Source organism: Hyla sarda, chromosome 4, assembly GCF_029499605.1.
Source record: "Hyla sarda isolate aHylSar1 chromosome 4, aHylSar1.hap1, whole genome shotgun sequence".
Taxonomy (NCBI): Eukaryota; Metazoa; Chordata; class Amphibia; order Anura; family Hylidae; genus Hyla; species Hyla sarda.
In genome coordinates this window covers 171,980,185-171,992,685 of record NC_079192.1, presented here as the reverse complement: position 1 = coordinate 171,992,685, position 12,501 = coordinate 171,980,185, and the positions used below count along the sequence as shown (strand labels likewise).

General features: G+C 41.6%; 1 protein-coding gene across 1 annotated transcript in view; it reads left to right on the top strand.

Moving 5' to 3' along the window:
- Positions 1-12,501, top strand: part of STRA6 (signaling receptor and transporter of retinol STRA6) — a 108,690-nt gene that overhangs the window by 63,107 nt on the left and 33,082 nt on the right. The window contains exons 8-12 of the mRNA XM_056572755.1: positions 4,353-4,420; positions 6,191-6,261; positions 6,392-6,453; positions 6,547-6,709; positions 9,693-9,768. Coding sequence (XP_056428730.1) covers positions 4,353-4,420; positions 6,191-6,261; positions 6,392-6,453; positions 6,547-6,709; positions 9,693-9,768 — 440 coding nt within the window. The remainder of the gene's footprint in view (positions 1-4,352; positions 4,421-6,190; positions 6,262-6,391; positions 6,454-6,546; positions 6,710-9,692; positions 9,769-12,501) is intronic.

Here is a 12,501-nt window from a genome sequence, read left to right as displayed (position 1 = left end):
GGGAAAACCGCATTTGGGGCAAAAATGAGCCGACCGGAGTCAGCGTTTCACTCCGGTCCGCTCATTGAAATGAATTACATACGGGATTTGACTATGCTACAGGGGCTGTAAAGTTAGTGTAGTTCACAATATAGTGCAGTGATGGCGAACCTATGGCACACGTGCCACAGGTGGCATGCCGAGCCCCCTTTGTGGGCACGCGGCCATAGTTCCCCATCAGCCCATTCGGGACATCCCTGTGTCTTTTTGGGACACAAGGATGCCACGGTTACATTTCTGCGGCCCCGCGTTAACTTTAAAAATGCAGGGGCCACCGAGAGGTAGCGCACGCAGGGACGTCACTGACATCCCGTGCGTGAGCCCATAGCACCAGCAGAGCGGAGCAGCGAGGAGGAGGACGCGCGTGCATAGTAAGTTACTTGTATGTACGTCATCTTCAGTGTTCCGACGACCGCTCCTCTGGTCCCGGGACCTACAGCTATGGCCTGTAGGCCATAGCAGTAGATTGTGACCCCGGTCCGGAGGAGCAGTCGTCAGAACACTGAAGTTGGGCAGCACAGGCATACAGCCTCCAGCCATACACTGTATATGGCTAAAGGCTGTATGTCTGTGGGGGAGTTATACTGCACCTAATGTGGGAAACTACACTGCACCTAATGTGGGGAACTATACTGCACCTGATGTGGGGGAACTATACTGTACCTAATGTGGGGGAACTATACTGTACCTAATGTGGGGGAACTATACTGCACCTAATGTGGGGAACTATATTGCACCTAATGTGGGGAACTATCCTGCACCTAATGTGGGGGAGCTATACTGCACCTAATGTGGGGGAGCTATACTGCACCTAATGTGGGGAACTATACTGCACCTAATGTGGGGAGCTATACTGCACCTAATGTGGGGAAACTATACTGCACCTAATGTGGGGAACTATACTGCACCTAATGTGGGGAACTATACTGCACCTAATGTGGGGAACTATACTCCACCTAATGTGGAGAACTATACAGCACCAAATGTGGGGAACTATACTGCACCTAAGGTGGGGAACTATACTGCACCTAATGTGGGGAACTATACTGCACCTAATTTGGGGAGCTATACTGCACCTAATGTGGGGAGCTACACTGCACCTAATGGGGGGGGGGGACTATACTGCCAACCTAATGTGGGGGAACTATACTGCACCTAATGTGGGGGGACTACCTACTGCCAGCCTAATGTGGGGGAACTGTTCTGCCAATCTGATGTGGGGGAACTACAACCTAATGTAGGGGAATTATAAACTATCAATTAAAAAAAAACAAGTTTGGATCATTGTTGTGTTCTTCTTCGAAAACAAAATATGTTCATTAGTTATGGCAACTGTATGCATTGTTTTTTCTAAACTTAAACCTCAGTATTCTGATTTAATTGCTGTTCTGGCACTTTGAGGAAAAAAAAGTTGGCGTGCATTACGGTTTGGGCACTCAGGCTCAAAAAGGTTCGCCATCACTGATATAGTGTCTGTACCTGTGTGTGACGGTTTTCTCACAATTCTTCTGTAATTTTCACCGCAATATTTATTTTTAACAGCATACAAAATGATCGTTGTCTCAGATTTTTCCCAGCTTGCAATGCGGCCGAGACCTGACCTCACTAGTCAGCTGATGACAGGAAGCCTGTGTGCTTCAATGGGTGGAGCGATCGCTTGGTGGGAGAGAGATCAATCTGCAACTAATGCAACAGCTGTAGGCACCCTGATTGAAAACCACAGGTCTTTTGAATTGATGCAACTCATTTATGTTTCAATGGGTGGGGTGGCTGATGCGTGGGAGGGAGGAAAATGGAATTGTGGGATTTGTAGTAAAAAAAAAAGAAAACTCAAACAGGAAATACCAGTTTACAAAAAGCTAGCCACAGTGTTATGGTAATATTACAACATAGCTATTTAGCCCCAAGACAAGTGCAGATCCTTCCTAAGCATGTTCATTACTGTCTGCCAGGTACGTACTAAAATCACCTTATGGTGGATAACCCCTTTAAAGACTAATCAGTGACTTTATCCTTAAAGAAGAGTTACTCATGTAACCCTAATAAATCCAAAAATATCTCAAAAAATATATCTAGCATTACTTCTGATTCAAAGCTTGTATATGAAAAAAAAAAAAATATATATATATATATATATATATATATATATATATATATATCACTGTAGTACTCACTCCAATACTCATAGAAGTCCTATGTAATCAACAAATAATAGTTCACTGCAGTCAACAATTATAGGTTGATTACATGGGACTTCTATCAGTATTGGAGTAAGTGCTACAGTGATATATATATATATATATATATATATATTTATTTATTTATTTTTCATATACAAGCTTTGAGTCAGAAGTAATGCTAGATATATTTTTCTAGATATTTTTGATTTATTTATGGTTATATGAGTAACCCTCCTTTATTGATAAAGTCACTGATAAGTCTTTAAATATATTCTCTTTTAGCTAAATATAACAATCACCCTTTCTATCACACTTCTACCATCCATCTATATGTGACCCGTATCGCAAATAAAGTAAGTGTTACTATTAATACACCTGTACGAGCGCCGATACACATATTGTTATAGTAGTTATTTGAAACGTTTTAGTGGTTATAGCGGGGATCCACTGAGAAGTATCTTGGCAGCTTTACGGGTAAAAATATAGTTCAGCCCCGGTGCTATATTCTTTGTGTTATTTGGTTTTGCCCATAGCAACTCATTTTTCAGAGGCCTTTTCAAAAATGAAAGAAGCAATCTGATTGGTTGCTATGGGCAACTCAGCAACATTTCCTCTGTACAGGTTTTGATTAATCTCCCCTATTAAGTTCAGGATATCATCATTTTTGTGCAGGCCAGCTTCATTGTTTTTTTTTTCTTTTTTTTATGATTCTGTTAAACCACAATTCATAAGCAATGTAAATTTTCATCAGATAATTTTCAGTAAATGTTATTTATTGTTACTTTTGTCAGTTTCAAGTTATTTTAGGGAGCGCTGTCGGTTTTCTGTCTTGAAAAGCAGGGTAGCAATAATTTAGGCCATATATATATATATGTATACTCTACCAATAAACGGACTTGTGTAAAAAATAAATGAAGACAAAATAAAATAAAACAATCCAGTCATGTCGGGCACCACTACAGCCTCTAGCAGGTGTTTGAATAATAAAATATTTGGTAGAATGCATTAGGATGACAACCACAAATCTTTTAAAATAATAAACACTTTAACTCACCTTGCGCTGCTCCCTCATGGCTCCGGGATCTGTGCTCCCCCTCTCCGGACGGTCTCTGTTGCCAATTTGCTTTAGTGGAGCCGGCTGCAGCGGTTTCCCATCTCGGCCAGTGATTGGCGAGCAGCACCGTCAGTTCTTCCTGCTGTAGATGCTATGTTTTGTCTTTGTTTATTGGGAGACAGTTTAAAGAGACAGTTTAGCTTTGAAACGCGTCATTAATGGCAAATCCACTCCCCATTTTTCTAAATATATCGATCTGAGGACTCCTATATGATATGGGTGGTGCCAACAAAACCTAGACCCTTTTTTCTACCTTTTGAGGCTACTTGCAGCTCTAGGGAAAGTTGTGTCACCGGCCGTGGACGGGGCGCCCAGATGCCAGAGCTACGAGGGAACGACGGAAGGTAAGTTAAGTTGTTTATTATTTTTGTTGACAGGCTGGGACAATAGTAAATTAAATGTTTCCATTGGACAACCCCTTTAATTTCTGATGGAGTTTATTTTTTTGTAAAATAGACCTGCCTCTATTTTAGACACCGTTGGACACTGTTATTTGCAGTACAGATAACTGATTTTTACTACTCTTTATAGTCTTATAATGCTGTAAACACATAAAATGTAAATGTTCATAGAGTACGTAGAAAGAATGACATTAAAAAAAATCCCAATGGAGCCTGAAAATACGGTAAGTCTGAGTCTCTTCGGTAACAAAAATCCCCTGAGATGCATCTAAGACATATCTTTAGTACGTGAGCAATCTGCTCTGTAATGATGAGGAGCAAAACCCCCAAAAAACAGCTGTCTACAGATGGGTGTCCCATCCATTTAGAGGAGATTCTGGTTTGGCTTTTATGAGATAGTTTTCTTGCTTTGTGACGATTAAATGAACAGCATGCAACAGCCAAAAATGACTTAGTATTCAAACAGTCTGGGTTCACAGTTAAAACCGTTTTCAAGTTCATTGATTTTCTCATTGCCAATGTTTATCTACTGAACAAGCTGGGATAATTATATTACATTAGAAGGCTTGCATACTTGGTATTTAGATTTATAATGTGTTACATTTATTTTGTTTTTAGATGTCTGAAAGAAATTATTATCTCAAATACCTGAAAAAACTTCTGAGGCGCAAAGCATCCAAAACCAGGTCTGTAAACTTCCTATAAAATAAATATTATGCAAATATGTTAATTTGTTTTAGGTTAGTTATGTGAAACAATAGGCCTGTTTCTCTTAAGTGTACTACAGGTGCATGTCCAAGCCCACATTACTGACAAGCATCTAGCCCTGCCCCTGTGTGATGTCACCACCTCTGATCTGCCCTCACAGCCTACATCACCATCTCATTTATGCTTCCTTGTGCTGAACAATGCCACAGACTGAGGAACAGACAGGGAATGAGTTCAGCAGGTGCTGTCACCACACTTTGATAATCTGCTGTAAAATTAGGTGTTCTGCAACTTCTCTGGGTGGGAAACTGGCTGGAGGGCTATAGGAGTTGAGTAGGCAGAATGGGAATACCGGGATGAAGAGCTGAGGGAAAGCAATGCATTCTAGGAATTTTAGGACAACGAGAAAATACAGGACTAAGATCCCCTAAAACAAATGTATTTTTGGTCATTTCAGAACTTGGGCAGACAGGTTAGCAATTGCAGCATGTTCACCTGACATCGGAATAGCCCTTTAATAGCCAAAAATACACAAGTAATATACTTGTGTGAAATTGACTTTAGCCATAGATTATATAATCTGTCACTCACTTCCTGAGACTGATTCAGTAGAAGTGAAAAGGACATAGGGGGAGCTTTATTAAAACCTGTGCCGAGCAGAATTGGTAAAGTTGCCTGTAGCAACCAATCAGATTGCGTCTTTAATTTTTAAAAAGGCCACCGAAAAATGAAAGAAGCTATTTGATTGGTTGTTATGGACAACTGCGCCACCATTGCTCTGCACAGGTTTTGATAAATTACCCCCATAATTCAGAATTTATTAATGACTCCAGTTCGCAACATCTTTAGTTTGTTCTCATTCAGCTGACAAACATTTTAGAGGCGAAGTCTCTTTCATTTTCTTTTATTACTCTTACCCCTCACGCATAGTGACTTTTCACATAATGGTTTTGATATATTATCGGTTGGCGACCCCATCCACCCCTGCCCATTCTTCCCTATCACCAATCCCATGTGTATATTTATACAGTGCATACATGACAGCTTACTTTACACTCACTGGATTTGAATGTACTACGCTGTACAGGTGATCTGCAATGCTTATAGTTTGTGCGTCAAAGATCACTACTGTACAGGAGCAGGAAGTCCAGCGACAGACAGGTGTATCTGCATGTAGTACATGTATTTTTTGTGACAGACATAGTTTGCCAAGGAAACAAAGTAGCATGCTGCCAATCAAGTTGGCAACCAAAATATATGTAATACACAGTACTGGATATGCAAAAAAAATGTCATGCTGATTTTCCACATTGTCCACATTGCCATACCAGTAAGCCTTGTGATGTGGAAGGGTTAACTTTAATTACAGTATATGTAGGTATAAAAAGAGAAATAATGAATTTTGCAATTATTATTATTTTTGGGGGGAAGGACCTTATACAGTAATATACTGTACTATTAAAGGTAATCTGTCAGCTCTATTTGCTGCTAAGAGCTGCAGACCCCACTGGATATGTGTTAGGGTATAAAAGCAGAGGGTACATTTCCTGGAGCTGATGGTGGTTGCCAAACCTTGACATGTGGGTAACAAGTCAAAAGTTTATGACAGTAACCCTTTAAGATCAAAATTATCTGCATCCTTGAGGAGTTAAAGAAGTGGAAAAAATGTGATTTCATAACATGACATCTTCAATTAATATGCATTCTTAATACTAAATAAACTAACTCCCTCTGTTTGTTTTTTACAGCAAAGACTCGGTCAGTATTGGCTCCCAGGTGTCACTGAATCTCTGTTCCTATCTTTGTTCTTCCAATATAGGTAAAACACTTCATGTCCTCTTCAGTGTCTTACAATGTGTCTTATCCTGTGGAGATACAGCTCGGTGTCAGTGACATGATCATGGTGGTCACACACTATTTCCTTTAATACCATTCTCCTTTTCCCACAGGCTTTCGCTTATCACAAAGATCCTTAATGGCAGCTACTGTATCTGTACTATCTGCTTATCAGGTAAAATGCAGGGGATAATCCTGGGTCAGGTGTTTATGAGATTGGAAAGAATAGCAAACCAAATAAACTCCCATTTTGTCTCTGTAACCACAGGTGGCCCTCCTTCTTCTGGTAGGATTCCTCCCAACAGTGAAAAAGATCCGGAGTTCTATTGATGCGGAGTTTATACTCATGTTGGCTGGCTTTGGAGTACCTGTGGATGAAGATAAGGCAAAAGCTGTGGACTACATTGTGTACTATATCTGGACAGTGGAAGGTGAGAGACTACGAATTACAAAGATATCTTTCATTAAGAAGCCACTTCTGGCTTGGCCCAAGAAGCTGGCACAAAAGTATGTGTGATAGATATGTGTTATTTGTTTCCTTATTTTCTTATCTTATTGTATTTAATGATAGGTACTGTCTCTTGAAATACTATGTGGATGTTTTTAAAGCATATCTCCAACAATGGTCTGGCGGCAAAATATCTTTTTAAAATTTCTGGTAACTAGGTAGCTGGAGACTAAAAAACACCAAAAAACACTTAGGAAGTCTATGGGACTTCCAGCAAAAACATCTCCTGATCGCTTTAGTCTCAGGGCATGTCTTAGGCTATGCAGAAATAAAATAAAAATATCCTGCTGCCAGACCAATGTTGTAGGTATGCTTTAAAGAGTCATAAATTTGGATTTGTTGCCATGATATCTCATGTACAAAAATGTATCCCCTATCTGCACAATAGGGGATAAGTTTTAGATCGTGGGGGGTCCAACAGCTCGGACCCCCAGTGTTCTCCTGTATGGGCCCAGGCTCTCCCCGGAAACAAAGCGTGTTGACCCGCACATGAAGCAGTGGCCGACATGCCACCTTCATATATCTTTATTGGAAAGCCGAAAATTGCTGAACGGCTCTCCCATAGAGATATATGAAGGGACATGCTTTGTGGGGGTGCCGACATACCCCCTTCCCAGAGAGAGCCTGGGCCCCATACAGGAGATCGCGCTGGTTCCCAGTGGTCGGACCCCTTGCGATCTAAAACTTATCCCCTATCCTGCGGATAGTGGATACATTTTTGTTCATGACATATCTCCTTTAATTCACCTGGCCTAAAGCTTGGACAAATAAAAGCTCAGCTTTTGCCCTCAGACTTAAATCATATGGCTTGGTGAAGGTAAGCAGAGGCCTGCGTTTATAGCAGTGATCTGAAAGTGATGTCTTGTTTGGTAAATCTGCAGCATGTCAATTTCTCTAGCAAATTGTTCAGTGGTTTTCACCCCTTTCAATCTTGAGGGAGGGAATCCCATGGTGAAATAGGCTGTAAATCTAATATACATGCAATGCATAATTAATCATACAAAGCTATTTAACGTTTCTATTTTGATCCTATTTAACCTCTTCAGGACACAGGGCGTATGGATACGCCCTGCATTCCGAGTCCTTAAGGACCGAGGGCGCATCCATACGCCCGTGGGAAATCCGGTCCCCACCGCTAGCCGGTTGGGGACCGGAGCCGGATGCCTGCTGAAATCATTCAGCAGGCACCCTGGCACATCGCCCAGGGGGGTCTTGAAACCCCCCCATGTCGGCGATCGGAGAAAATCGCATGTCAATTCAGACATGCAATTTTCTCCAATTCTGGGCTGATCGGGTCTCTGGTGACCCGATCACCCGGAAAATAGGGCTGATTGGAGTTGTCAGCAACAGCCCCGATTAGCCTAAAGGATAGGAGTGAGGTCGCAAAGCTGCGATCTACTCCTATCCCCTGCCATTACTCAGAATGGAGTTCTGACCAATGGCAGCGCAGGACAGGGGGTTGCCATGGCAACCCCCCGTTCTGCCCGCCCCTGGATGTCGTGGGGCTCTGGGAAGAAGATGGAGGCCGGTACCTGCAGGAGAAGATGCCTGGGGACCTGGGATCTTCGCTGGAGCCTGCTGGATCCTGATCAGGTAGGGAATCGACAGTGGGGGGGGGGGGGGGGAATTGAAAGTGAAAGTAAATCGATCTTTACTGTGGCAACCACTAGGGGGGCCAAACTGCAACTCCCAGCATGCCCAGACAGCCAAAGGCTGTCTGGACATGCTGGGAGTTGTAGTTTTGCAACATCTGAAGGGTCACAGTTTGGAGACCACTGTTACAGTGGTGCCCAAACAGTAGCCCTCCAGATGTTGCCAAACTACAACTCTCAGCATGCCTTGACTGCCCAGACATGCTGGGAGTTGTAGTTCTGTAACATCTGTCCCTTCAGATTTAGCAATTTTCATGAAATTTTTGAAAATTGCTGCTCTACTTTGAAGCCCTCTAATTTTTTCAAAAAGCAAAAGTATGTCCATTTTATGATGCCAACATAAAGTGGACATATTGTGTTTGTGAAGAAAAATAAAATGTATTTGGAATATCCATTTTCCTTACAAGCAGAGAGCTTCAAAGTTAGAAAAATGCTAAATTTTTAAAATTTTCAAGAAATTTTGGGATTTTTCACCAAAAAAGGATGCAATTAACGCCGAAAATTTACCACCAAAATAAAGTAGAATATGTCATGAAAAAACAATCTCAGAATCAGAATATTCGGTAAAAGCGTTTTAGAGTTATTAATGCGTAAAGTGACGATGGTCATAATTGCGAAAAAGGGCTCAGTCCTTAAGGTGAAAAAGGGCTGCGTCCTTAAGGGGTTAAATATAAACTACAAAACAATGTTTTACAGGATGCATAGGGCCATTTACAGGTACTGTTCCTGCAATATCATGTAATATTGTTATTATTCATAAATACCGATCCAAATAAAGTTATTCCCTCTAAACAGGAAACGTTATCCCCTATCTACAGGATAAGGCATAACTAACTGATCTGTGAGGGTCCTTCCAAACTTCCATGTATGAAAGGGACCCTCACAGATCAGCTAGGTATGCCTTATCCTGTTCATAGGAGATTACTTTTGATCTTGGGATCGCATATTGTCAATAACTTGTATAAAGATTAAAACAGTGTCAGTATGCGACTCAAATGATATCTGCAGTGCATTCATTCTTGGGGAGAACATTATTCTTACGCTTGGTAGAATTGTGACACGTGCAGGAAGAAACAACTGCTGTGTTCCTACTTTTTGGTCAGTTTAATAATGTAAATAATTACTCCGGACTGGTCATGTGGAAAACATGTACTGATAGGCCTATGTAAGCACTGTGCTAAATACCACTACTTTTAATTATAATCTATCTCTTTGTTAGTTAATGTAACAGGTATTTTTCTTATTTTCTTATAGTATGTTACATTGCCGCAATGGTGTTGTCTTGTGCGGTGACAGTGACAATGCTGCTGCGATCACTAGTCAAACACAGGTAAGATCATTTGGCAGGGATGTTAGTATGAGCTTAACCCATGTAGCCAAGAGGGATTGTTTTGGATTAGAACAAAGGAACTGCTTTATATTTTTCCGAATCAGCCCCACTCTTGTTCTTGGCCTGTGTCTGGTATTTAAAGCTTAGCCCTATTTACCTGAATGGGCAGATATAAATAGTCAGTTTTCTTCTCTGTCACATTGTTAAAAACTCTGTTCAGCACCTCTAGATGACATCATGAAAAACTGAATTCCAAACCCCTATGTTCATACAATGGTCTGAATGTACTATAGCCATCTAATTCTTTCACAGTTAACCTTAGATTAGACAGTTTAAGAATGCACCAGATTTACCACAGTGGCTCTAAGAAATCTGTTGCATTCTTAGAATAAATTGTTTGCCAGAATTTTAACCCATTTGCCTCACATTGGCGCATCGTAAGCCATGCCCCTATTTACCAAAGACACAACCCTTTTACCAAGGCCATCCCCTTTTTGTTGGAAAAGTGTCATAGTAAATATAAGGAATTTATGTAAGACAAATTTTGACACAAGTTAGGCCACAATTGCGACAAAGTTCTGGTTGTCAAGTAAATATTGGTTCACATTCTCATTTTTTTAACATGGGAATACATGCTGTAAATGCCATTAATGTGCAGATGGCCACCACCATAGATAAGAAATCCAGATCTCTGAAAACAAAGGAGTGACATGTCACTTATGACAATTTTGCAGCATATACAGTTTTCTGCATGTAAAACACGTCCGCTTGAAAGTTCCTGAATTTTCCCCATTAAATTGGGCTAATATGCATCCACAACCATGGAAAAATCTGTAGAAAGAGAAAGAAATACACAGCAGGAATACACACGTATGTACATAGGAAGATTTACCTAGTCAGAGAAAGTGTGTTGTCAAACATGTGAGAGCTACTGTTTTATGACATCTTTTTTGGCTTTGGCTTATTCATATGTAAATCTACACTGCTCAAAAAACTAAAGGGAACACTAAGATAACACATCCTAGTTCTGAATGAATGAACTAATCGTATGAAATACTTTCGTCTTAACATAGTTGAATGTGCTGACAACAAAATCACACTAAAATTATCAATGGAAATCAAATTTATCAACCCATGGAGGTCTGGATATGGACTCACACTCAAAATCAAAGTGGAAAACCACACTACAGGCTAATCCATCTTTTATGTAATGTCCTTAAAACAAGTCAAAATGAGGCTCAGTAGTGTGTGTTGCCTCCACGTGCGACCTGGACTAAAGCATCCACCAACTCCTGGACAGTCTGTGGTGCAACGTGGCATGGGTGGATGGAGCGAGACATGATGTCCCAGATGTTCTCAATCAGATTCAGGTCTGGGGAACAGGCGGGCCAGTCCATAGCATCAATGCCTTCCTCTTGCAGGAACTGCTGACACACTCCAGCCACATGAGATCTAGCATTGTCATGCATTAGGAGGAACCCAGGGCCAACCGCCGCAGCATATGGTCTCAAAAGAGGTCTGAGGATCTTATCTAGGTACCTAATGGTAGTCAGGCTACCTCTGGCAAGCACAAGGAGGACTGTGTGGCCTCCCCAAAGAAATGCCACCCCACACCATTACTGACCCACCACGAAACCGGTCATGCTGGAAGATGTTGCAGGCAGCAGAATGTTCTTCACGGCATCTCCAGACTCTGTCAAGTCTGTCACATGTGCTCAGTGTGAACCTGCTTTCATCTGTGAAGAGCACAGGGTGCCAGTGGCGAATTTGCTAATCTTGGTCTTCTCTGGCAAATGCCAAACGTCCTGCACGGTGTTGGGGTGTAATCACAACCCCCACCTGTCGACATCGGGCCCTCATACCACCCTCATGGAGTCTGTTTCTGACTGTTTGAGTGGACACATGCACATTTGTTGCCTGCTGGAGGTCATTTTGCAGGGCTCTGAAAGTGCTCCACCTTGCACAAAGGTAGTGGTCCTGCTGCTGGGTTGTTGCCCTCCTATGACCTCCTCCACGGCTCCTGAGGTACTGGCCTGTCTCCTGGTAGCGCCTCCATGCTCTGGACACTACGCTGACAGACACAGCAAACCTTCTTTCGCATTGATGTGCCATCCTGGATGAGCTGCACTACCTGAGCCACTTGTGTGGGTTGTACACTCCGTCTCATGTTACCACTAGAGTGAAAGCACCGCCAGCATTAAAAAGTGACCAAAACATCAGCCAGGAAGCAGAGGAACTGAGAAGTAGTCTGTAGTCACCACCTGCAGAGCCACTCTTTTATTGGGGGTGTCTTGCTAATTGCCTATAATTTCCACCTGTTGTCTGTTCCATTTGCACAACAGCACGTGAAATTGATTGTCAATCAGTGTTATTTCCTGAGTGGACAGTGTGATTTCACAGACGTATGATTGACTTGCAGTTACATTGTGTTGTTTCACTGTTCCCTTTATTTTTTTGAGCAGTGTATATAGTTAACTTTTAGCTAGTTTTCAAAGCTATGTAGGTGATTTAGAACTTGATAAGGAAGAATACAATTACTAGGGATCTTATATTTTAAGGGGAAAATCTTTTTTGAGACACAAGTACAGAAACTGGACTTGATGTGAATACAAGAGATATAATTTGTCATAGACCCTAGAATTTTAGTCCCCTATCCAGATCTGCATGTCCAGGTTACACCAAACCTATTACATGTTCTCCTACCTGTCTACTTATACCAAACCTATTACATGT